The sequence below is a fragment of the Tamandua tetradactyla genome, chromosome 2 (assembly GCF_023851605.1).
Source record: "Tamandua tetradactyla isolate mTamTet1 chromosome 2, mTamTet1.pri, whole genome shotgun sequence".
Lineage (NCBI taxonomy): Eukaryota > Metazoa > Chordata > Mammalia > Pilosa > Myrmecophagidae > Tamandua > Tamandua tetradactyla.
Window position 1 is genome coordinate 208,686,947 of NC_135328.1, and position 26,680 is coordinate 208,713,626.

At 56.3% G+C, this 26,680-nt stretch overlaps 1 protein-coding gene across 18 annotated transcripts in view; it reads right to left on the reverse strand.

The window, feature by feature from the left end:
• Positions 1 to 1,450: 1,450 nt before the first annotated feature.
• ARHGEF10L (Rho guanine nucleotide exchange factor 10 like) overlaps positions 1,451 to 26,680 on the reverse strand; it is a 234,397-nt gene continuing 209,167 nt past the window's right edge. For 17 of the 18 annotated variants that reach the window (XM_077151086.1, XM_077151090.1, XM_077151087.1 and 14 more), the window contains 4 exons: positions 24,457 to 24,605; positions 11,412 to 11,586; positions 3,168 to 3,290; positions 1,451 to 2,450 (listed from right to left, as the gene is read on the reverse strand). In XM_077151086.1, coding sequence (XP_077007201.1) covers positions 1,927 to 2,450; positions 3,168 to 3,290; positions 11,412 to 11,586; positions 24,457 to 24,605 — 971 coding nt within the window. In that variant the 3' untranslated portion in view covers positions 1,451 to 1,926. The other variant, XM_077151102.1, reaches the window with a different exon arrangement.

Genomic DNA, 26,680 nt, shown 5'->3' on the forward strand with positions numbered 1-26,680 from the left:
GCCTGCTGACTCCCCCCAGGGCTGTGACCCCTCCCGACCCACCCACCCCCACCCCCAGCCCTAAGGGTCCACACCGGGCCACAGGCTCACCAGAAAAGTCAACATCTGCTCACCTTGCATCTTGGCATAGGCTGCCTCTTCGACACCCCCCTCCTTGGCTATTCATGCCTGCTTCTGCCCTAGACCGCACACTTGCTCAGGACAGGGATGGCCACCCACTTGCTCACCTCCATGGCCCCAGCACCTAATATGGTGCCTGGCACGTAGTAGGAACTCCAGGGGGTTGTGAAATGAACAAATAAAAGGATGACGTCTCCAGTAGGCAAAATCCTACCAGGCTGGTGGGACCCTGCTGAAATGTCCTTCCCTTGGACATTTGTCTTCTTGGACATTCCTACTGGGTTCCTGGAGCTCCCCATTGAAACTCTTATCAAGCTGCGCAGTCGGGTCAAGCCGACAGGTCCACCTCCCTCTTGATGAACTCTGCCTGACTTGTTCCTGCATCCCTGGAAAAGATGGTCCCTAGATGTGAAAGGAAGGACAGACAGGAGGGTAAGTGGTGGCTAGATGGATACAAAGACAGATGACAGAGAAGTGGGTAGATGGGAAGATGGAGGAAATTTTATGGGTGATGGTTTTGAGTTTTGTTTTTCGCTCCCTGCAGGCAGCTCCAGAAATCTAGGGACAGAAAGCACTAGAAGAGGGAAGCCAGGCCCAAAGGCAGCCCCACTTGCCAATCCCACCTTCAGCCTGGGTCTGCCCCCACTGCCCAAAGGCCCCACCTGGAACCCATCCAATCCTCCCTCGGGGCCAGGGGCAGCCCCCTCCTCACCCCACCGCCTTCTGCAGCCTCCAGTTGCCTCCGGCCATGGTTCCAGCCCCCACCCCTCATCCAGCGTCTGGAGAAGGCTTCAGCCTTGCTTCCCTCTCTGGTTTGCACTGTTAGACGCCAGGGCCTCCTGCCCCACACTGTTCCAGAACCGGGGTGGGAGGCAGCCTCTTCTCTTGAAAGGAAGCCCCCAAGAGCCTCAAGCAGAAGACAACTTCCCGCAACATTGAAAATGAGTCGTCCAATCTGTGTCCACTCGTCCTGAGGGACTATTCAAGCTACCCTTCAAATGCGGATGCTATTGAGGAACAGAATTTTACATTTCATTTCATTTTAATTAATTTAAAATTAAATAACCATTTGTGGTTAATCGCTATGGTACTGGACAACCCAGGTCTAGAGCCCCTCCCTGCAGCAAAGTTCTGGTCCTTCCTTGTGTCTACCCTGAATCCTTCCTGCTGTGAGCAGAGTGTTGCTCCTAGGTCCAAACAACCCTTTCTAGCAACAACCCTTTCTAGCTGCTCTGTGTGCCTCGCTCTCTAAGCTCCATTACACCTCAAAAAGCCTCCATCCAAGTACAGACGTTACTCTTGCCTTTTATTCCAGCATCTCCCAGAACTCCAATATGTACAGACTTTATTTATACACACATAATATACACCATATATATACGTATTTATATATATTCACACACCAGCCCACACGCTCCCATCCACTCACACGCACGCACCCTCCTTGGAGCCCCCACAGGCCCAGAAGGGGGTGCTGGGCTTGGCAGGCAGTTGGGAGGTTTTGTGTTTTCTGCTTTTAAAAAGAAGGTCATTTCCTCCAGAGGTGTCTTTCCTCTCCCCAAACCCAAAATCCCTCCCCAAAACACTTGGAAAAAAAATTTTTTAAAAAGAAGACGAGGTTTTCCTTCACTCTGCCAAGGTAGTTGCTCGATGATGCAGACACTCTGCACAGCCCTGCACGGGTCTCTGGGGGCCACTGCACCCCATCCTCCCAGGGGTGCCCAGGCCGGTAGGAGCCCCGGCAGCAGCCGAGAGGCGGCGTGGCTGCAGCCGTGCCCTCGGCGCACCCCTGGGTGGGGTGGGGGGCTATAGCGTCAAGGGCACCTGCCAGATGAGGAGGGTGCTGTCCGTCTCCCCGCATGGGGCCGGCCTGGCGCTGCTGCTCGGGGCACAGCTGAAGTTGCGGTAGCCCTGCCCACCCGAGACGATGGCCACGGAGCAGATCTCCTTGCGGAGGGCGTCACGGGCGCAGGGCCGGCTGCGCACCCAGACGTCGGGGTCGTCGGCCATCTCGTAGATGGAGCCGTCCTCCTCGCTGTGCTCCAGCGCCGGGCCGTCAGCGGGCGCCGGCTCCCGCACGGAGAGCAGCGGGCCGGGGAGGTGGGCGGTGGAGCGCAGGCGGTACTGCAGCAGGGTGCCCTTCTTGCGGGTCAGCTCGCGGCCCACGTGGCTCTCGGGCGTGGGCGCCGGCTCCAGAGGCTGCCCGTCCTGCTTGTCCTCCTCGGGCTCCTCCTGCTCGCTCCGCAGGATGTCGGGGGCCAGGATGCTCATGGCCACAGCCAGGAAGGCCACAGGCCCGCAGTGCCCATTGAGTGAGACCATGCCTTTCCCTGCAGGAGAGGGGCCCAAAGGCCCAGCGGTCAGGGAAGGCACACACACGTCCCTCTCGGAGAACTTCCCAAGCATTTGTTCTGTGGTGTGGGAACGGGCCAGCTATGCTGGAACTCTCCCCAAAGGCCGTGGGTCTGGGGCGCGGGCAGTCCCTTCTCCAAGGCTACTCCTATAAAAACAACTTGGGGGTCTTGGTCTGAAAGTCCCTGAGATTCTCACATCTCCACACCTTTGCCCAGGCGTGGCCTCCTCCCAGAATGCTGTTCCCATCTGTCTACACCTCAACCTTCCAAAGCTCATCTCCTCCGCGGCAAATCCTGCCCTGCCCCCGCGCCCCTGGGGAGCCGACGCCCCTGCCCTGCGCCCCTGGGGAGCCGACGCCCCTCCCCTGCCCCACGCCCCTCCCCTGCCCCACGCCCCTCCCCTGCCCCACGCCCCTCCCCTGCCCCACGCCCCTCCCCTGCCCCACGCCCCTGGGGAGCCGACGCCCCTACCTCGCGCCCGTGCCCCTGGGGAGCCGACGCCCCTCCCCTGCCCCACGCCCCTCCCCTGCCCCGCGCCCCTGGGGAGCCGACACCCCTGCCCCGCGCCCGCGGAACACCCCCTCCCTTGAAGCACATGCTGCCTCAGAAGAGAATGCAAACATCTGCACCCTCTCCCCCACAGCCGCCTGGCCCCGACTGCCACATCCCCCACACGTGCCTCCGGAGCCTCACCTGTGATCTTGGGGATGCCTTCCAGCCGGGGCACAGGCAGCAGGACGATGACGCCCTGATCGGTGCCCACCCAGAGCAGTCCCTGGCAGATCAGGAGGCTGGTGACACACAGGTGCTTCTGGCCTACAGAAAAAGCAGCCGGCATGAGCACTGTCCCTTCAGGGGATGGCAGTGGGCTCTAGGTGGCACTGCCAGGTTAGGGGATGGCACAGTTTGGGCTCCTCCCAAATGGTAAGTGAGAAGCTGGGCATGTGTGGTTAAGACCTCAAGCCTGGGCGGCTAGCCTAGCTGGGTTCCCCGCCCCCAGCCATGAGACTTTGAGTTCCTCACTCCACCAGCCTCAGTTTCCTCATAGGTAAAATGGGACTGCTGTGAGGATGCAATGAGGTAATGACACAGAGCCTAGGACCTGGTCCGTATTCAGCCCTTGCCAGGCGTACAACCGGCCAGCTGGGGAGTGAAGCCAGGGAGGACCAGGAAGGTAGCAGCTTCCAGACAACGAGGGGTGAGCGAGGCCGATGCAGATGGGATTTGTGGGGAGAGGCCAGGGTGGAGCCAGGTCATGGCACAGGCTGGCAATGTATTGGCAGCACCTCTGCAGAACTTTCCTTCCAGCTTGGGCCTGGCATTCGGCACACCCTGCCCTTCCTGGGCTCGACAGCAGGTCAGACCATTCACTGCCGGGAACTAGTCTTCTTTCAATGTCTGTCTGGATGAAATTTCTCTGCTCTCCTCTTGGTGCTCTCTCTTCATTTTAGGATGAGTGCTGGCGGCAGGGAGGGTAGTGGGCCACACCCTGGAAGTGGGTCCCTCTGCACCTTACACTGTGGGCTGCAGGCATGCAGCCAGGACACAGGCTGTGGAGCCAGGCCACCGGGTTCCAACCCAGCTCTGCAACTTACCAGCAACATGACCCAGGGCCATTCTCTAAACTACCTGGTTTCCTCACTTGTAAAAGGGGACAATAACAATAATATCTCTTAGCAGTCAACAGACATAAAACTCTTCACCTGGGACCTTGCACACCAAGAAGCCTGACGTTCTGAGAGCCCGTCGTGCCCTGGGTGGGCAGTGGCCTGAGGCTGGGAGCAGAGGATGGAGGGGCCGAGTGCAGGCCACGGGCCCCGAGAGAGCCGGCTGCGCTCCCACAGATTGCACAAGCCCCTACTTCTCCAAAGGTCTACCTCGCTTCCTGTCCAAATCCTTCCACCCCTCTGAGGTGGGGTTTATTCTCTCCTCAAAGGAAATTCAAATCCATTCCACATGCATGGCAGGGACAATGCCCGTTATATCTGGAATGACACCTAGAGCAGTGGCTCCAAAACCAGGGCGGACACGAGCACCACCAGGAGGGCCAGCGACTCAGCTGGCTGGCCTGCGTCAGGTGGCCAGCCCACACCCAAGCTGAGGCCCCAGCACTGCACGTGTGGCAGGTTCACAGGTGACACCGATGCCACTAACTCAGGGACCACATTTGGAGAAAGGCTGCTTTGGAGTTTCCAGCATACTCAGACACCTGCTCTGGCCTGACACAAGCCCTGCAACACCTGACCACAGTCAGTCCCATGTTGCCTCGCCACTCTGAGCAAACTACTTAAATCCCATTTGTGTAGGGCTGTGAGGGGCACAGTCTCAGTCATGTTGTGACTTCATGTTCACCCCCCAAAGGAGGGTCACCATCTCGGGGTACACACGGCAGGGCCTGGTGCAGCGTGCAGACCATTCGGGGTCTGTTCCCTTGGCACTGGGACCATCCCCGAGCACCTGCTGTGAGCCAGACTGTGCTCAGCATGAAGGCTCAGCGGGAACCACACACAAACATCCTTCTCTTGAGGAGCAGGCATTCTAGAAATGTCTACACTAATGGAAACTTCACTACTGTCTAATCCAGTAGCCATCAGCCACATGTGGCCACCAAGCACATGAGACTGAGGGACTGTTTTTTTATTATATATTTGTTAAATTAACATGAATTTAAATAGCAGCTACTGTATGTATGAACAGTGCAGTCCTATTCATGGAATACAGTGAATTCCATTCAGAAATGAAAACAGGGCAGTGGGGCAGAGGGTGAGTGAGCTGGAGGATTCCTGGGTGTCTGCATCTCATTCTGCTTCCCCAAAGGTTGGGGGAGGTGGGTGGGTGTGAGGATCAAGGTCCAGGTGATGAGGAGGAGCCAGCCACACCAAGACCAGGGGGAGGGCCCAGGGGACAGCACGTGCAAAGGCCCTGTGACAAGAAGGTGTGTCCACACTGAAGGAGTGTGGCTCAGGGCAGTGGCAAACGCAGGATGGGCTGGGCGGGGGGAGGCGTGGGGCTTTGTGAGTCCCAATGAGGAGTGGGACTTCTTATTCCAAGGGCAATAAGAAGCTACTGGAAGTTCCAGCAGGAAAGTGATGTGGCCCGATGTTAGCAAACTAACTGCAGTGTGGTGAAGAACTGGGAGAAGCGGGGGCCAGGTAGGGGGAAATGCGGAGACCTGCAAGGCGGCTTCTGAGTTGTCAAGGTAGAAACGGTAGTGAGACGATGGGAAGCCAACACATTCAAGAGATGTTCTGAAGCAGAACCAACAGGCCTGCTGACAGACAGAGTGGGAGGAGAGAAAGAAGAGGAACCCAGGACAGCTCCTAGGTTTCTTGTCTTGAGCAGTTGGGCAGATGGCAGTGCCATCAACTGATTTGAAAAAGGAGCAGGTTTGGGGACTGAGATCAAACTCCCTTTTTGGTGTATTGTTTGAGATGCATATTAAACATCCAAGTGGGCAGTGGGATATATGATTCTGTAGACGTTAGGCAAGCTCAGAAAGTCACGTTCATATTGTATATTTGATGTGGAAATACAACCACACTGAAAAAAACCATTGAGTTAGTGACCTGATGACAGGGGCTATTTAACAAATGGTTTCTGAGTGTTCCGTGGAGCTGGGACTCTCTGCCACATCCGCACCAATTCAGAAAGCACAGCTCGGAGCAGCAATGCCGATCTGCAGTCCAGGAACGGGCCTCCCCGGAGAGGGCTCAGGGTGTGACCGGCAGGCACAAGAGGCCTCTGGCTGCGGGCTGGCTCCCGTCACCACCTCCCCCCCTCCTCAGCACTGGTCACACTCTAGAATTCCCTTATTCATCTCTGGGCTTGTATATTGTCTGCCTCCATGTAATAAAATATAAGCTTTATGAGGCTGGGGCCTTATTTTTTGACTCAGGGCTGATTTCCCAGCTTCTGGTACACAGTAGACACTCAAAAAAATATCTGTGAGTGAATGAATGAGTGCGTGAATGAATGAAGAAAGGTGAGAAAGGACGGAGGTGTTAATGTCACTTACTTGTTGGGCAAATTTGGACGAGTCACTTTCTTTTTCTCACCAATCAATAAGTATTATCCACATACGCTGCTCAATTTTATAATTATTAGAAACATCATATATACAATACATATACACAGACAGCTGAGCACAGCTCTCAGCCTATAGTACACAATCAATAAATGGAGGCTATTAGAATAATGTTTGGGGTTATTAAAAGGACCTAGATTCTAATGTCTTCAGATCAACTCCATCAGAGCTGTAAACTCACAAAAACAATAAAGCCAAGAGGGGAACAGTGGCAAATTTTCCATCCCACTGCCTCCCCTCCTTTGTCAAGGTCCCAGGGGCCTTGTACCCAGCAGGCGACTGGTCCAGAAGCTGCTGCATCCTCCCGGCCCCCTGAACGGCCAAACCCCAACAAATGGAAGGAAGGCAAGTGAGAAACCAAGAGAGATGCCGGAACTGAGAAATTACTTCATCTGCAGATCTCGTTCTGGGGCCCTCCCTTCTTCCCGCACCACCCCAAGGAAAAGAGTAAGACGCTTTTCACAAACAGTGCAAAAGAAAAAAAGAATTCTAATGGTGGATAAATATTTTATCACAGCGACTTAATGCAGCAGTGTTCAACTCACCCAAGCCATCTATCTGGAGATATACAACTTTAAAAAGCTCAGGCTCTCAGAGAACATTTTATTAATGACCTGTCTAGTTAAAAGGAGGAGGGAGTTTAGGTTAAAAAATGCATTAATACCAGTCGGGTACACCAGTGGAAGAGAGGGGTCCAGGGAAGGAAGCGTGATAAATTTTTAACATGCCCTAAAAAAGAATCCACACTTAGAGGAGGAACAAATTTATTACTAATTATACAATTATTTCATTTGGTGGTATGGGGGAAGAAAAATACTTAAAAGCCTTTTAAAAATATCTCTAATAAAGAATTAAAGAATCCCGCTCTATTGTTCTTCCACGAGGGCAGAACGTGGGTGAGCTTGAAGCTGCCCTCCGTGCCCCAGTCCCCACCACTCTGGCCCAAGCTGGTCCACCCCTCTAAGGTTTAGGGGATCCCCGTGGACCTGGCCTGGTGGGGCCACACCCGCTCCCCAGGATTGCTGACAAGCAAATGGCAGGCCTGAGGGGAGGAGGCCCAAGGCAGTAACTGCTGGGGACCTTCCAGAAAGCCCGAAACCAGGAACATCTCTCAGCCTATGCCCCAGATGTGTCCAGGGTCCAGGCCCAAGAGTCGGACCAGCAGAGGGGTAGCTGAGCTGCCCTGATGGCACTGATGCCGGAAGAAGGGCACTGATGCGGAAGGGGCAAGCAAGGAACCTCATGGAAGACACAGGGCCCACAGGCCAGGGCAAGGAGGGCCAGGGCAGGAGGCCGCGAGCCTGATGGTGGAGACGATGACAAGCCAATGGCACCATCACAGACTGTGACTTACGCTATCCCTGTGCTGCCTCACGAGACCCGCACAGCTCTGCGCAGCCAGGGCTTGGGGGGTAGAGGGCTCTCCCCTTGCTTCCTGTCACCGAGAGGGAAGCAGCCACATTGGGAATCCAGCAGGACTTGTCTAACTCCTGGTCTATGCTAACCAGCAGGACCAGGCTCCAACTCAAGTCGCATCCCGTGGTCTATAGGAGGGGAAACTGAGGCCCTGGAAAGGAGAGCAATCACCCAGGCTGGGCCACAAGTCTGTGTGAGAGCTGCAGATTATAGCTTGGGTTCAAGCTCTTATCAGCAGTGTGATCTTGGTCCAGTCACTTAACCTCCTGGGCCTCAGTTTACCTGGTTTTAAAACAATCATATCATGTTAAAAAAAATAAACATAAGGAATGCCATTCCTTCTCCAAAGGGTAATTGCAAAGAACAAAAAAGTTAATGATGTGAAAACGAGCTTTAAACCCACAGTTAAGTCAATGCCCTGTAGCGAGAGCTGCTGTTTTCCTCCCTGCAGCTGGGGGCTGCCCACAAAGCCGGCCTCTGACCACTTGAAAAACTTGATTCCTTCTCTCACTCTCCTCGGCCCCCATAACTTGAAATTCAGAAGATTAAAAGGTCCATAAGTTTATCCATTTTTTGGTTGTTGTTTCACTAACTTGAAATAATTTGGCCATCAGCATAAGTGTGGAAATATTTTTGTAATACAGAGAAATTTTAATTGTAGTTGAAATGAATTTGGCTTGTATAATAGAGAAACACAATGAAACTGAAGTTGAAAAAGTGGGGAGAGAAAGGGGAAAGGAGGGCAAGGCCCCAAGGGTTGGTCCCGCCAGGACTGGCCCTGCCCCAGGGGGAATGTGAGAAGTGCCACCCACCCTGTGCACCCGCTGCCCTCCCAGACCCCACCACACAACCCCACAAGCCAGCCCATGAGGTCAGCCCCGCATCTCATAGAGGGACAAAGGGCCATGCAAGAGACCACACAGCTGACACGTGGCCAAGCCAGGATTCCAGCCCATGCCTGACCCATCCTTGTTCCTGTTACCCAGCAGGGGACTCCAAAATAAGTCTGGCCTGGCGTGACCCCTGGGCCTGCCCCTGACTAGCTGCATGGCCTGGAACTAGCCATTTCACCCTGCTGAGCAAACCTCAGTTTCTGCACCTGTAAGATGGGGATAATCCCCACCTCATGGGGTCAAGGTGAGGAGGACACGAGACCTGAGCACCAAGCCCTGCAGCCTTGTTCGCCAGGGGGCCCATGCCAGGGGCGAGAATTACAGGTCATCTTCTTGCTGCTAACCTTGCAAGCCATCCCCCGCTCTGTGGTCACCAGTGCAGCACAGGGACATTCGTGCTCAGCCAGGAGAAAGCAGGAGCCAGGGTGACACCTGGGTCCCACAGCTCAGCTTAGGGACCAGACCTCCCAGTGAAACAGAGTCCCTGAGGCCCCCAAGGTGCTGGCTCGACAGGCAGGAAGACCAGCCCCCGCCTTGGCAAATGGCTGCTTCCAGCCTCCGGCATGACCCATCCACCAGGTTCTAGTAACAATCAGCTCCGGCCCCCAGCCTGTCACACTGGCTGTTTCCCGGGGCCCAGGGCCCTGTGCCTCCTGCCGCGGAGTCCAACCCTGCCTGCAGTGCTTGGGCAGGAGAACCACCACAGGCCTCCAGACTTCCCCGTCCTGGGTCAGCTTGCCTGGAAAGCTGGGCAGGGAGGGGAGGGGGGGAATGTAGGCTGATGCCTGCTGAACCCCAAGGGCTGCAGCAAAGCTGGTGAGGGTGAAAGGCAGGTGCCTGCCCTGGTCCCTCCCAGCACCACCCACAGGGACCTGGGGAGTGTCCTGGTAAGGACAGGGATGAGGGGAGCTGCAGGCTTATCCTTCCCCATCACACCTGTCCACCTCGTCTCACCAGCAGCTTGGCAAGGGGCACACAGCCCATGCGGATGCCAACCCCACCTCACAAATCAAGAGGGCATTCTCCATTCTTACAAAAACCTCTAAGGACAGAGACCCTTGGTTGGCCTTACCTCTTTCTTTTCACTCCATTCAGAAAGGAATTTGGGACAGAATTAGGGTTTGGGGCAACCTGAGGAGTGGGGCGGTGCAGACCAGCAGAGGACCAGGTTCCCACTCCCCACCCCATCCCCAGCCATTGAGCAGCTCCCCAATTGGGAGCGGGAACTGGGCTCGGAGCCACACTCACTGAGAGCCCCAGCCTGCAGGAGCAGTGAGGGCCCCAGCCTGCAGGGGCACTGAGGGCCCCAGCCTGCAGGAACACTGAGGGCCCCAGCCTGCAGGAACACCGAGGGCCCCAGCCTGCAGGAACACTGAGGGCCCCAGCCTGCAGGAACACTGAGAGCCCCAGCCTGCAGGAGCACTGAGAGCCCCAGCCTGCAGGAACACTGAGGGCCCCAGCCTGCAAGAACACTGAGGGCCCCAGCCTGCAGGAACACTGAGGGTCCCAGCCTGCAGGAACACTGAGGGTCCCAGCCTGCAGGAACACTGAGGGCCCCAGCCTGCAGGGGCACTGAGGGCCCCAGCCTGCAGGAACACTGAGGGCCCCAGCCTGCAGGAACACTGAGGGCCCCAGCCTGCAGGAACACTGAGGGCCCCAGCCTGCAGGAGCACTGAGGGCCCCAGCCAGCAGGAGCACTGAGAGCCCCAGCCTGCAGGAACACTGAGGGCCCCAGCCTGCAGGAACACTGAGAGCCCCAGCCTGCAGGAGCACTGAGAGCCCCAGCCTGCAGGAGCACTGAGAGCCCCAGCCTGCAGGAGCACTGAGAGCCCCAGCCTGCAGGAACACTGAGGGCCCCAGCCTGCAGGAGCACTGAGAGCCCCAGCCTGCAGGAACACTGAAGGCCCCAGCCTGCAGGAGCACTGAGGGCCCCAGCCTGCAGGAGCACTGAGAGCCCCAGCCTGCAGGAACACTGAGGGCCCCAGCCTGCAGGAACACTGAGGGCCCCAGCCTGCAGGAACACTGAGGGCCCCAGCCTGCAGGAGCACTGAGGGCCCCAGCCTGCAGGAACACTGAGGGCCCCAGCCTGCAGGAGCACTGAGGGCCCCAGCCTGCAGGAGCACTGAGGGCCCCAGCCTGCAGGAACACTGAGGGCCCCAGCCTGCAGGAACACTGAGGGCCCCAGCCTGCAGGAACACTGAGGGTCCCAGCCTGCAGGAACACTGAGGGCCCTGGGCCCATAGGAAAAGGGGTTTGGAGATACAGACAGTCGGGCCCCCCAACCACTGCCAGAGAAAAGTCCCTTCACCTGGCGGTTCAGGCCCTAGGCTGCACCAATCCCACCTTTCAGGGCAGGTTCAAGTCCTGGCCCCGCTGCCCCTGAGGAATGGCTTCCCTCTCAGAGCGCCAGCGAGGAGGCTAGGAACGCCACTATGAGGGTCACTGCGACAGCCCACCAGGATGCACCCCCTCCTGACCTCAGACGCACAGCAAGCACATCAGCTCCATCCCTCAGGCCCAAGGCCAGCCTCACAGCAGCCTCACCTGGCAGGAGGAAAGTGGTCCTGGTGGCAATGTTGATCTCCTGCAGATGTTCCAGGGTCTCAGTGTGGAAGAGGCGGATGGAGGAGCCGGAGGAGAAGGCCATCCAGACGCCGCTGCCCGCTTTCACCATGTGCGTCACGCTCACCGCCTCGTCCTGGTGCGCCTCGAAGCTTTGCTGCGGCACAGAGGGGGGTGTCGGTGCCAGGCTGGGGCCTGCAGGCTGAGCCTCTGGAAGTCAAGCTTTGCCCCCCATATTCCTGGCAGCCCTGGCCTACAATTCTTCTTTCTTGAGAGGAGCCTGCCTTCGAAGAAACCTGCATGTGGTTTGCTATTGCCTGAACTGCACTAGAGACAAGTTTTCTGTTCATCCTGGTTCTATCAGGAAACCACTGAAGAGACCTTGCTGGGGTTGCCAGTAAGGAGTTATAGACCCAATTACAGATGACAACCTGAGGCCCAAACTGACTTTCCAAAGTGATGGTCATCAACAAGTATCTAACCAACCAAGAGAAGGATGAATGGAGGAGGACAGCCGGACGGCAGGGGAGACTCCAAGAAGCTTTGTCTGCAGGCTTTTCCTTAAAACAGCACACACTCCTATACATACTTGCACACAATACAAGCACACACACCAATAGAGCCTCCTGCCTGACTCCTGCGGAAAGATCAAAAGCATTTCCTCCCTCTGAAAAAGCCAAACCACTCAAACTGAGAGGCCTGGGACCACAGAAGAATGTGCTGGAATTTGCAGCCAGCCAGCCCTGCATGTCGCGGTCAGAATTTAATTAAAAGAGAAGTCAGCAGCGAAATCAGGCTCATTTCTCCAGAGGCATAACAAGTTTTTCTCCAAGCCCAAAGGGGTTTGCCGAAGGCCTGTGCAAGCCTCCTAAGCCCAAAGAGGTAAGACAGGTGGGAGAAAGGGCCGGAATAAATCTGAACAACGGCAGAGCACTCAGTTAGCTCTGGGCTGCCGGTCAGTGGGTCCTGCCCTCAGGAACCCTCCCCATGCCAGGAACCTGAATGGAGAGAGCCAGGTCTTGGAGTTCTAGCTGGGCCTCTTGCCATTGAACCCAAGGCAGGGCAGGTCAAGAGAGAGAGGCTAGCCTCACTGGGTCCAGAGGGGGCTGAAGGAGCTGAGTACAACATCCCCAGGTAGGGGCAGGTAGTGGGAACACAGCACCCCGGGTGGGGGGTAGGCGGTGAGAGCACAGCATCCCAGATGGGGGCAAGCGGTGGGAGCACAGCATCCCCGGGTGGGGGCAGGCAGCAGGAGCACAGCATTCCCAGGTGGGGGCAGGTAGTGGGAGCATAGCATCCCTGGGTGGGGGTAGGCAGTGGGAGCACAGCACCCCAGATGGCGGCAGGTAGTGGGAGCACAGCACCCCGGGTGGGGGTAGGTAGTGGGAGCACAGCATCCCAGATGGGGGCTGGCGGCGGGAGCACAGCAACCCCAGGAGGTCGCAGCCCTCACTGCCCACTGTGCTGGGACAAGCCATGCTGTTCGTTTTGGTTTCCAAACACAGGGTGTTCTCTCATCTTGAGAGGAGCTCAGTTTGTTTGATCTGAGTTAATTGCTAGAGGAGGTAGTCAGCTCATCAAGCTCCTCTCTCTCCCTAGCCAAGGTGGGCAAAATGCTGCTCATCTGACACCCCAGGCCACAGCGTCCCATCTCACCTCGGGCCCCCTCCTCTAACCCCTAGCTGGTCTGGGGGGCCCAGGAGATGGGGCTGCCTTGCTCTCCAAAGGCCTCTATCCCCCTTAGCCCTAAAGAAGGCCCCCTGCCCACCTGCCAGCAGCACACCAGTGTCCCCTCTGCACTTCTGGAAGGCCTGGCATTTCTGCTCACTCAGTCCCACGGTCCAGGCCTGGCTCCTTGCCAGGTGCCACACTATGCCAGGAGGGTGTCAGGATTATATATGAGACCAGAGGTCTGCAAACAGCAGTCCTCAGCCAAATCCAGCCTGTTTTGGTAAATCAAGTTTTCCTGAAATACAGTCGCACCTCACAGAAAAGAATCCGTTCGAGTAACTCGGGAGCCTGCGCTCTGCCTGTGTGCCCTTGTCGGGACCTGTTTGGGGGCAAAAATCTGCAGAGAACTTGACTGAACTGCAGAGAACTTGACTGAACTGTACAGAACTTTACTTAGCAGGTTTGCTGGGGTGGCGGGCTGGATCCTGAAAGGGTGTGCTGTGACTGAAGGACATCGGTGTTCCGGGGAACCAGGGTTTCCAGGGGAGAGAAGAGAAAATCAAATGAAGGGTGAGCAAAGTATAGGGTGGAGCTCTATGGCCTTGGATTTGGACTTGGGGTGACAGGGTGAACTTAAGGGCTTTTTTCCCTGGCTCTGTCAACTGAAAACACTTGGAGCCAACAACACCCAGCAGCTTCTGCATCTCTAGGTCTTGGCTCCCCACTAAAAGAGCCCCCCCAGGACCCCTAGAGAAGCGGCCGGCTGGGGTGGGCTCAAAGGAAGGAAGCTCAAAGGGTTCCGAGGCCAGCACAAAGGTGCTCCTGTTGGCCACGCTTTGATTGTCTGGATTATAGCGCACCAAATTTTAAAAAGAATCTATGGATTTAAAGTGATAGGGTGGGGAGAGGGAAAACTGCTCTTTAAAGAAGAAGGTTAAAAAAAAATGACAACTGAAAAGTAGAACAGCATGAGACACCCCTAATTTTGCCCTCACCAAAGGGTCACTAAAGGATATCAGAAGAAAGTTTGCTGAGGACAGGATATTCACCGTCCCCAGGGGTCACCCACAGGTGACTTATTGGTTAACAAGGGGGAGCGGTGCCTTTACACTAGGGAGACTCCACAGTCGGGGATGGGGTGGGCCATTCCCGCCTCTGTAGGGGGGTGACGGGAGCTGACAGTGTCACCGAGGCAGATTCTGGCCAAACACTTGAATCTAACCAAGCAGTCAGCAATTCCAGACTGTGGGGTCTTTTCTAAGACATGGGCTGGGATCGTCTGAAAAAGTCAGTATCTTGTGGACAAAAAGAAAAAAAAGAAAAGCAGAAGGATGATTCTAGGCTCTAAAGAGACATGACAAACAGACCAAACATAACACATGATCCTAGGCTGGAGGGGGTTGGAGAAGCAGCTATAGATTTGGTGATGGTGGGGGCAGTGGGGGAGCAGCTGGGAAAATGTGCACATGGCTGGTACTTAGATAATACCAGGGTATTTTGGGGGGGGGGGACGGCGGGGGTTGCGCGGAATGCATGGTCCAGGACTCGAACCCAGGTCTCCCGTTTGGAAGGTGAGCATTCTACCACTGAACCACCCGTGCACCCCAACACCAGGGTACTGACGTGAAACTCCTGGCATGCTGATGTTATCGATGCTATGAAGGACAAAGATGCGCCCAAGCGTTCCGGGGTGTGGGGGACTGAACTGTGCACCCCCGTTTGAACGTGTTCTTGTCTTGGTCCACACTCTGGCGGGTGTGTGCCCACTGCAAATAGAATCTCTTCAAGGTGTCACTCCAGTTAGAGTGTGGCCCAACTGAATCAGGCTGGGCTTCAGTCCAGATTCCTCGAGTCCTCTATAAGCAGAGTGAAGAAGAGAGAAGCCACAGGAGCAGCCAAGCTGGAAGTCACCAGAACCCAGAGGAGAAAGGGGAAGACGCCGCCACGTGACGGCACAGCTAAGGACCGAGGAGAGCCGGCAGTCAGTCCAGAATGCTTCTGGGAGAAAGCATCACCTGCTGGCATCTCAATTTTGGACTTGTCCTAGCTTCAAAACATGAGCCAATAAATTTCCGCTGTTTAAGCCAACCCACTGTATGGCATTTGTTTTAGCAGCTGGGAAACTAAAACCAGGTGAAGGGTAATGAATGATGCTTGCAACTGGCTTTTAAATGGTTGAGGAAAAACAAACGTGCAGGTGTGTCTGTGTCTGTGTGTACACAATGTTAATATTTGGCTAACCAGGTAAAGAATACATGTGTGTTTTTTACAGTATAATATCAACTTTCTTGCAGTATGGAATTTTTCAAACTAAAAAGTTGGTGGCGGGGGAATGGGTGGGTAGGCAGTTAATTAAAAAAAAAACAGAAAGGCCAATCTCTCAATGGCCTGTAAACCCCCCTCACCCCCCCCCACACACACACACAAAGTTAAGAATTGCTGTGCAAAAGCCTCCTCATCACTAAGCACCTAAGAAACATCGAGGTGAGCAAAGGCATTGGGGTTTGCCTCTCATCACCCAACCACAGCCTAGATCAAGACACACAGGAAGTGCCATGGCAGAGAGCCATCCTGACTTGGCCATGCAACGAAGTTTTGCCTTTAAAACCAAAACTAAACTAAAATCCATTGGGTCTTCCTGGGGAAGGGGAAATAAAAAGCATCTCAAAATGGGAGGCATTTATATGCTCCTCATTAGTCCTACTAAATGTCCTTTTGTTTCTTCAGTTCAGAGGCCAGTATAGTGCTGCTTCTCCAGCACTGACCACTGAGAGTGGGCCAGGCTACCAGCCACCTGGAGCCTGAAAACACCTTTCCCATGAGTCCTCCCTCCTTCACCAGCTGCCCCAGCCTTGCCCTGAGACAAGCAGGTCTTACCGCCCTGGGACACCCCAAGCGCTGCCACGGCTCTGCACTGCTTCTGAGCACCTGCGGGCCTTGCTGAGTGCGTCCAAATGGTGCAAGTGTGGTCTGGCTCTCCCAGACCCCCACACCTCCCACTGGGCTTGACCAGAGGGGAGTTTCGGGCTGGGCTGTGACAGCTGAGACACCAGTTCCCAAGGCGCTGTGGCAGGGGTGAGCTGGCTTGGCCAATGCCACTGCCCTGCCCTCTGCTGTGCGTTAGGTGAGACGTGCAGGGAACACCTGTCCTCAGTTTCCACGCGTGAGTCCACACCCGACACTGTGGATAAGACTGAGGCAGCCTCTTGAAAGGTCAGTCTCCGAGATCAAGACAATGGGAAGGAAAGCCTGGACTGGTGCAGAGGGACCCGGAGACCCAGAGGAGCTGGGGGTCCCCAGGCTTGATTCAGACTCCTAGGCCCCAACTGACCATCAAAAAGACCGAAGCTGGCAGTTGAGGGCCTATATGATATTAATGTAATCAACCGATCTCCCCTCCTCACATGAACACATCTGTACGCACACACACACACACACACACACACACACACACACACACACGCCATTCTTGTGCCCACTCATCCACTCACCCTGCTCAGCAGCTGCGGCGGAGCTGGCCTGCCCTCCCCACCTCACTGCTCCAGCACCCACGCCACGCTGCCTGCTGCTCTCCTGGGCTACTGGTATGGTGGGTCTGTACCCCACAACCAAACATGTGCACGGGGGCCAACTGATCTTATCACCACAGGGTAAGACCCCCTTGTCCAGGGCTCCTCCCCTAAGCCAGGCTAGACTTGTACTGGCCACTGGCCTCATCTCACCACCTATACTACAAAGCTCCCTTCTCTCCCCAGGTATTCGGGTCTCTTGCCTCTAGTCGTGCCCCCTCTCCCACCCCCCAATCTCTGTCAGAGCCCAGAAGGCTCTGGCAGAGACCATATGCCATGTGCCAGGACTGGGCAGCTGTTCCTCTGGGGTCTTCCCTGCCCACCCCTGCTGCAGGGCTCAGAGGAGGACCAAGTGCCCAGGAAAAGATGGGGTAAGTATAGGAGAGCTTCGCGAAGGCAGGCACAGGACTCAGAGATAGGGGCTGGGCAGAAGGATGCAGACTGGCCCCTTCTGCATCTCCAGTGCCCCAATACGGTCCCTCAACCATGGTCCCTTGTCCAACTTTCCTCTCCTGTCCCTCTTTCCTCTTCCAATTTCATCACTGCTCTGAGTCATGATTCCACAGTGCTTGTTCCCTGAGCCAATGGCTTCAAACTTTTTTTAAAACCATGAAATCTTTTCATTAACCTAAATCATCCAGGGGAGACCAAATATTCCACAGAAGTAAGATCTGAGCTCATCCAAGTGAGGAGAGAGAAGTCTGGAGACCCACGCCTTAGCTATCTCCTGACCCACAAGACAGACTCTGAGATGTTTCCTTGAAGCCTCCAGAGCCCTCGAAGTAGTCTGTAGCCACAGCCCCAGCCACCCCACTTCCTGACCCCACGGCACTTCCAGGGAAGGGGAACCCTCTTCTGGATATCTAATCTCAATCCTTCCTGCTGCTTAAAAAATGCTCACCCTCCTTTTGAACTTTTCGCCAAAGCTTTCTTGTGGGAGGGAAGTCTCCACAATCTTTAGTACATCAATTTCTCAAGTTTTACTGGCTAATTTTAAATCTAAAAAAAAAGAACAAAATGACAACAATAGCAATGAAACACAAAAAATGTAAAACAAAACTGTTGAGCAGAGACACCCCATGGAGGGACGTGACCCCTGACCCCACACATTGGGGGGCCAAACATGGGTACTTCTGCCTGGCAGCTCCTGGGGACCGTGGGAACTGGGTAAATCTTTTGGCCGTCACACTAATCTGTATACCATTACCCAGGGAGCTCTGCGTTTGGATTTTGCTTTTGCAAATTCCCACCCGTTTCATGTCATAAATAAGATAGAAGACAGAAAACTAATACAGCCCAGCAATGCATTATTCATGGCACGTCACACTGCTATGATAGATTTACAACAGCTAATACATGCAAACTAAGTTTGGGCACTAAACGTGAAAATTAGGGGTGGGGAAGGGGGGTGTGGAGGGAGGGGGTTGGGCAAGGGGAAATCTGGGGACCGCTGGTGTCTGGGAACCTGGAGATGTTTCTTCTCTGGGGTGCTTAGAGACAAAAAGCATTAGTGCAGGTATGGAGGCCCGTGAGCTGGAGTCAGCAGGCAGTGGGATCATTACACGGTGCGCTCGATAAGTACCTCTCATCTGCTGGGCACCCAGCTCTGAAGGTGCTCGAATCCAGCCTCGGCCAACGGTCCTGTACACCCCTCCACAATTAAGCAGAAATGGCCCAGACAGAACCATTTCCCTAAGGGGATCCTCAGGGTGTCCTTCCCTTCCTCAGCCCTTTACCGAGCATCTACTATGCACCACAGGTCTGGTGTCAGCCCCAGGGCTGCAGCAATAACCACAGCAGCCAACAGGATGTCCTTGTCCTGCCCTACGAGCTTGAGTCTGGGGAATCCAATAATCGTCCCCAAAGCGTCAGCGTGCAGAGGTGCTGAGAGCTGAGAAGGACGGCACGGTACCATGTCGGCGGGTTGCAGAGGGTATGACCCAGTGTGGGGGAAAAGCCCGGGGGTTCGGACAGCTTTTCCCAGGAAGGGCAGGGAAGCCAGAATCTATGGGAGAGGGATTCCCCAATTACCCTCCCAACAGCCCTACGAGAAAGGAGGCAGGAGCCAGGCCTGGTGTCCAATCACGGCCCTGACTCCCCTTGCTCTGGCACATTTCAGGCAGAGCTGGGAGCCTCCCCCAGACCCGTGCTTCTGCAGCTCCACCAGGGAGGCTCAAAATCTGCTCAGCAGAGCCCTGTGGGGGAGAGGCATCGCTATGGAAACACCTCGAGGCGGGCATAAGGGGCACGGTCAGAGGTGTGGCCTGGTCCCATGGTGATACAGCCATCCCATCCTCCTCAAATGGCTTCGGAAGGTCCTTCCTAGAAGTCAAGTGGAAACCCTCCCCATCCCTGCTGAGCTGTGCACTGTCTAGGTAGGGTCCTCAGACTCTCTGACAGTCCCTTTACCCAGCTTCCTCCCACCCCACCTCTTCTGGGCATGATCTTTCCTGCTCCTGCTTCCTCAAAGCCATGATTCCTTCCTCCTGGGATTCTCTGACTGGCCCCAGCTGCTCTAAGCCTTGGCCCAGATTCCAACCTTACACCCAACACTCGCAGCACAGCATCACATGCTCCTTCCAACCTGCTCCACCACTCATGTTTCCAGAGGCAGCACCGTGGCATCCACACAGACGCTCCATGTACACTTTCTGGGGCTGCTCTGTATCTGGCCCTGCTGGGAGCTCCAGCAGGTAGGATGGACGAGGCCCTGTTTTCGGATGACAACCAATGAGGTAATTTCACAAACGCGGCATGTACTGTGATGACCACAAAGCTGGGGGTGAGATAAGAGTGTGACAGTGGGGACTTAGAAAGCAGTCAGGGCAGGCCTCATGGAGGAGGCGGCAGTTGAGCCAGGGCCTAAACGGCAAGAAGGAGCTGAACAAAGGAAGCTCATGGGGATCTTGTCCAGGCAGAGGGAATAGCAGAGACAAAAGGCCAGGCAGTGGGAAGGAGCTTGGCATGTCTAAGATTGGCCAACCTGGCTGGGGAGTAGTGGACCCAAGACCATGAGTCAAGGGTCCTGGCCCTAGCCCCCCTCTCCAGCCATGAAACAGGCAAAGCTGGGCTCTCCTTGGGGTGCTACAAGGATCCATCAGCATGATGCAGATTCACAGGCTGGCCCAGGCCCCCCCACCCCTCCCTGGCCCTCTGTCACCCTCCCATGAGCTGGGTGGTGGAGACTCCACCCTCACATTATTGGGGAGCAGGCCTGCCCAGCACCCAGACCACCCCGGCTCAGCAGAGTACACCCAGCAAGCCGCAGGCTGTCAGCCTGTCCCCAATAAGTTTTTTAAAATTAAGACGCAACAATCATCCCACAGCCAGCTTCCCCTCCAGCAACTGGTTAAAATGAACTCCAGACAACTGGATTAGACTTTGAAGGTGGCGATCTAGATAATGAACACGGAGGATGCAGTGTTGACACAGGCCCTGGTGAGCTACATTATTATTTAACAGGCCTCGCTGCTGCCTCCGCTGGGATGAAGGAGCTGAACAAGCAGCTGGCGGGCGAGCGTAAAACCCAGAGTCAGGCCACAGGCACCAGCTCCACAGGGGAAAAGATGAGCAAGGTTAGGGACCTGTGGGGTAAAGGACAGGGGCCAGGCCAAGTGGGTCCTGATGGAGACAGCCCAGGGTGGGCCCAATTCAGAGCCCCCACCCCACCCCCTGCCCAGAAGTGTACACGCCACTTATCGCCCCACACACCACTGACTTTCTGGCCTGTTCCTTGGCCCACTTACCTTCTCTGCCTAGAGCACCCTCCCCTGTTCCCTCTCTTCTTCCACCCATCATACCCACTCGCTTGCCCATGAGCTCAGGATCTTGTCCTCCAGGACACCTTCCCAGATGGGCCCTGCTCCTATACCATACTCCAGTTGTGTCCAGCACCCTTTTCCCTCCCCTAAGCCCCAGGCCTGGGCTTTCCCCATCCCAGGTCGCATCCCACTGGACCAAGTGACAGTCCTGGGTCTGTTCCCCTGCAGGAGACCCTTAGCTCCTGGAGAGCCAAAACTGGGTCTTACTCATTTCCCTACCTCCAGCACCTTATGTGAGGGCCTGGAAAGTAGGAGACACTCAGAACATCTATCTGTTCATGCACTATGACCACTTACTACCGAGGACTTGCTATGTGCCAACCTCACAAAACAAAGATGCACAGGGCACCATCCTGACTTGGAAGGGGTTCTGGTAGGAAGCTCAAGGACATAAACAAATGTGCATTCACAGAGTATACACAATAGGACAAAAAACTGTGGGGCATGATGCAGCCACAGAAGACTGAGCTAAGGGCACAGACTCTGTAGCCAGATGGCCGTGCTCAAATGCCAAACTCTGCCACCTCCTCACTGTGTGACCTTGGGCAAGTTACTCACCCTCTCTGTGTCTGTTTCCTCATGTGAACAATAATATTCATCTTAGGGTTACTGGAAGATGAAATGGATTAAGATATACAACGTACTTAAACCCTAAGCACTCAATAAATGTTGGTTGTTATTACTTCCCTGGGTGGGAAAAATCAGAAAACAGAAGCTAATGCTACCCCCTCTGTCTTCACCTTTGAGCCAGAGCCACCCTAGCAGGCCCTCAGGGAATACTCTCAAGTATCTCAGGTCTTCATCAGGGGCTTTCTCCAGCCTGGGGGAGAGAGACCCATCCAGCTGACAAGGGATTAAGGGATGGCCTTCCCTTAGCCTTTCCTTGGGGGTGCTCCCTCACCTGCCTGGCCGCGCAGGGAAGAGCGGGAAGATGCAGAGGTGAGCATGGAGTAGAAGCGGGTCAGGTGCTCATTAGCGGCAGCTGGCCAGAGCCTTCCCAGCCAGGCGGGCGCAGCGCGGGGCGGTTTCCTCTGGGTTCTGAGCAGTGGGAGCCGTGGCTTCATGAACTATGCATGGCGAGCACGCAGTTACCCTGCCCGGGATTGTGTGTACAGGAAGGCGAGCTGTTTGCAGCAACTTTCCCTGACTGTGGACCGGACGTGTGCTTGCCGCGCATCCCCTGCTGCACTGCGGGAACCTCCCTCCCACCCCTCCTCCTGCCGCCTCCCCCAGGTTGGGCCCCCTGGCAACCTCCCCAGTGCGCAGGGCAGGTGAGAGGCCATACTGATCCTCTTTAACATCGGTTGGTCCAGAATTAATCTGGAGTCACCGCAGCCTGGTGGCCACTCCGGCCTCCCGGATGGCTGGGCCAGAGCGAAGGTAAGGGGCAAGGCTAGGCAGGACCACAGGGCAGCAGGCGAGGGAAAAAACAAATGAGAGCTGGGTAGGGCCCAACAGCCCCATCCTTCCTTTTCCCATCTGCCTTTCCCACTCCAAGGATGGGTGTGGGAAAGAGGAGGCCTTCCTTCCAGCAGAGAGGGAGGGAGGCGACAGGAGGGCCCATGCCCACTGGCCACACCGACTCTACACGAGGAGCTTGACTTTGCAAATAAGCCTCACTGGGAGCAGCTAGGAGTCACGGTAACAAGTGCTCATGGCCCAGCTGCTGCCCACCAGGCCCGGGGTGGAGCAGCCCCTTCCCACAAACGCCCCCGTGGAGCCCCTCGGTCCTGCTGCAAGGCGCAGCATCAACCTGTCCTATCTCCTGAGGCCCAGGGAAGCCAGAGGACTGGTCCGCGGCCACGCAGCCAGGCAGGGGCAGGGTAGGGGGGACCCATCGGTGGTAGACTGGGCGGGGGCAGCCCTGAGGACTCTTCCCCTCTGGACAGTCTGGCCACGCCCCTGGGCCTCCAGGTTCTCCATGTTGGGCCCCCAGCCCCACACCCTCAGGCCCCCATTAGACTGGCGGTCCCCAAGGATGGGGCTGTGTCTCCCCCATTAGACTGGAGGTCCCCAGGGATGGGGCTGTGTCTCCCCATTAGCCTGGAGGCCCCACACCAGCAGGGGCTGAGTCTCCCTTCCTACTTGCTCTAACTCGGGCACTCGGTGCACAGGGCTAATGGCTGGGTGCATCTATTCACCCCATTTTCCTCTCAGGGCTGCGTCAGACTTGTGCCAGGTGACAGTAGCTGAGAAAGCTCAGAAGGGACAATGCCAGGAGGCTCAGGGGCCAGGACCACAGGAAGAGCAGGCAAAGGCGTCAAGGACAAAGCATCTGCTGTTTGTCACGGGACCCCAAAGACCCAGGAAAAGCTTGCTTGGCTTCCTCTTGGAGGGCTGAGGAGGTGGGAGGCCCTTGGAGGGGGCAGGCAGGGGGTGGGCAGTCCCAGGGTAGGGGGTAGTAGAGAAGCCCCCAAAGGGAACCAGGAGCTGAGGAAGGGTGTCTGTGGCTGCATCGGTTTGGGGTTGCCCTCCCCACTCAGCTCCACACACAGGATCAGAGAGTTGGCAGCCCTGGGGCAGCAGTTCCCGCTCCTGTTAGCACCTCACCTGCCTTGCCCCAGAGCCTATCCCACCTGGCCCAGTGAGACAAAGCTCTGGGCAGCCTCAGCGCCATCTCCCAGGCTCAGGGTGAGTACCGCTCAAGCAGCCCCTGCAGGCGGCACCCCAGGAACAGCCCAGAGGCACAAAGAGCCCCAACCCTCATCCCTATGAAAGACGATTACAGCTCAAAACTCGAACCTTTTTTACACTCTGTACCACCTCTCGACCCACAGGCTGAGGTCGCCAGTGCCAGGCTGTACCTCCCCTTCCCACACCCACATGGGTGCTGCGCAGAGCCTCAGAGAAGCCAGGCAGAGCCGGGGTCAGGTTTTCCCAGCACTGGCCCCGGCCAGGCACTGTGACTTTATCTCAGCGAATGAAAGGACTGCAGGGGAGGGACAAGGGAAAACCAATGTTCACGAAAGGGAGCCAGCACCGAGGCACCCAGGGGCGAGCGGCAGAGGGAACACCAGAGGCAGGTGTGCTCATTCCCAGAGACGGCAGCAGCTTCCACAAACCAACGGCAGGCAGGGCAGAGCGCTGGCTGCAAGCCTGGGAGCGGCACCGTGGGTTTCGTGTCTTACCCACCCAGCTCGGACCCAGCTCAGACCCCCTATGATTTCCCAACTCTAGAATGCCTCGTGGGGGGCGGCCTGGCTAACTGAGAAGTAGTCTGTTTGTAGCTGTGCAACAAAAGGCGAACCAAGTAGCAGACCAAGAGGGCTTCCTCGCTCGTGGGCACGCCTGGGGCCTCTCTGCTGGGACCAAGATCTAGACTGAAGCCCGCTCTGAACCTGGCAGCAGCTCATTCTAAATCTCTAAGCCAAACAAATCAGCTGACAGCCAACATCGTGAGAATGCCACTCAGGGAGTGGCTCCCAGCTCGCACGCCAGCCCCAGAGCGGACCCTGGAAGGTGCTGAGCCCAGAGGTAGTGCCTGACGGCGGGCCTGGGTCCATGCCGGGCCAGAAAGGAGGCGCCCACCAGAGACAGGGGCAGCGCCCCCTACGGGGCAGGGCAGGATGCGCTGCTCACTGCGCCAGCCTCTGGGACAGCTATGTCCACACTGGCCGCACCTGTGGCACAGCTGGGCTCTGTGGGTACGAGTCTGAGAACAGGGAGCTCCTTCCCCAGTGCCACCCCATAGACAGCGACAGATATACCTCAGGGTCCAGGTCACAGCCCAGAGTGATCCGAGACCCTTCCCCTTCTGCAGCCCTGGACTGCTTGTCAAGGGCTGGGAGGCCCAGCAAGGTGGGGCAATGGGCAGGGTCCAGAAGGGCTCTTGGGCCCCCTCTGCTTCCCAATAGACCCTGGCTGGATCAATCCCTGAGGCGCAGCTCCTGCCAAGAAGGGTCTGCAAGGGTGTCCAGACAGATGGCCCCACAGGCTAGAGCCAAGAGCCACGAGGCCAGCCAGTACCTGAGTCTGCAGAGTGGTGGCATCCAGGACGGTGACCCGGGGCCCACAGCTGGCCCACACAGCGTCCTCCAGGCTCAGCAGGGTGCGGACAGGCCCTGGCCCCACGGTCAGGCACACAGGAGGGCGCTCCAAGTCCCATGGGACGCCTCCTGGAGAGAGAGAAGGGGGATGCAGTTCAGGATGGAAGGGGGCGGCATGAGGGTCAGGGGCCCGGGCTCCTCTCACCCTTGGAACCGGCAGGGTCCCAACCCAGCAGTGGAGGGTCCAGCCGGGCTCAGCAGCACCCACTTGCCCCCTCCCATGGCCCATCTCCCATCTTCCAGCTGGATGGGTGGAGGGGGCTGTTCCATCTGCCTCCAGCTCCCACCATTTACGTTCTACCCCCTTGGGGACTGGTCCCCAGTTCATTCATTCATCCTTTCTTCCCTTCCTTCTCTCTCCCTCTTCCCCTCCCTCTCTCTCTCTCTCTCTCTCACTCACTCCCTATTTAGTAAGCACCTACTCTATTCCAGGCCATGTGCTGGGTGCTGAAGAGAGAAACAAATATGATGTGGGTTCTGCCCCAAGGAAATCCCCAAAGGTAGGAGAAATCAACAGGGTAATAAGGTGCCACATACAAATGGCCAGTGTGCAAATGGGGCCTTGAGAACTGCTGTAGCTGAAAGGACTAAGCACTGTGCAGGGGAAATCCAAGGAGCCTTCTCAGAAGAGGCAATACCCATGCAAGGCAAGGCCAGGCTAAGGAAGCAGCAGGATATAGTCCTGGACTAAGATTCAAGAGACACTGGGGTCTGCCCAGGTTCTGCTAGCAAACCTCTCTCCTTCTCAAGGCCTCGGTTTCCCCTTCTATAAAATGGGTACAAGGTGGTGGTGACAAGGTTGTCTCTGAGGGCTTTTCTGACACTGTAGCTTGCTTATCTAGACTGAATCTTGCCTTCCCACCTACTTCAAGATCTTCTCCTCCAGAGATGCCACCGCCACCAGGACAGAAAGGAGCAAGTTGTGGGAGGCAATCAATCCCATTCCACCATCCTAGGAGATGGACAGGCCAAGGGACCTGACCAGGCACTGAAAACGTTCTCCCTCCCCACACCCGAGATGCTCGGCTCCTCCAAGAACCATTCTCCGTGTTTTTCCAAGCCATAGTCATCAAAACCAATTTTCCTCTGACATCACGCCCAATGCCCCACAAAATCCCAGTGGTTGCCCTGCCTTGCCAGGGTGCCAGGTGGGAAAGGGGGTAGCGGAGAAAGCCAGGGCAGCCTAGGCTTGCCACACCCCAGAGACATGGCGGAGGCGGTGGAACTTGGGAGGCAGGATGGAGGGCCGGTCACCAGCTTGTCAGCTCCCTGTCATGCCCATCACCAGCCTCCACTGGGTCCCTGTAGGAAGGGCTCAGCAGCCCCAGCCCAGACCCTCCCTCCCTGAACCAACTTTTGGGCCAGGTACATGGATGGGGTGGCATGATGGGGCACAGCTGTCCCTAGAGCTAGAGAAGCCACCAGTGTAGACGACCAAAGTTGCCGCCCGGGGCGCGGGGTGGAGGAGCCCACAGAGGACAGTCCAGCTTGGCCCCTTCCCCAGGCCAGACTTGGTCCCAGCTTTCCCTCTCTCCCTCCCCTCCCCCACCTGTTGCTCTCTCCCCTTTCTACCTTGCTCGAAATTGGCAGGCTCCCAGCTCTGCTAATAAGGAGTCTCCTTTCCAAAACGTACAGGGTCTCTTTTCAGCCCACAAACATGAGCACATGGGAAGCAGGCTGGGCCAGGGTCCTGGCTGTGGCTCCTGAACTTCCGCATGAACAAGGGCAGCGACCCCACCTCTTTGAGCCTCAGATTCCTCATCCGTAAAATGGGCATGCTGACCAGTGTGCACATCTCCAGAAGTTGCAGAGATGAAACGCAATACTGCAGAACACTTAGCACAGTGCTGGCGCAGGTAGGGAGAACTGACAGCTGTTGCCATATAGCAGAGGCTGGTGACAAACACTCCTTTTCTATTTCCTTAACTCCCAACAAGCCTGGGCAGTGACTACTGTTCTTACAGCGAGAAAACCGAGACACAGAGAGGTTAGAGAATTTGTCCACGTCACACAGCTGGAAGTATTTGGTGCTCACCAGTTCTTGCTTGAGGTCATCTGCCACGTCGGCCTGCAGAAGCAAGCGGGCGTCAACTCCACTTGACAAGTGTGACAACGGAGACCCAGGGAGTTGAAAACTTGTACAT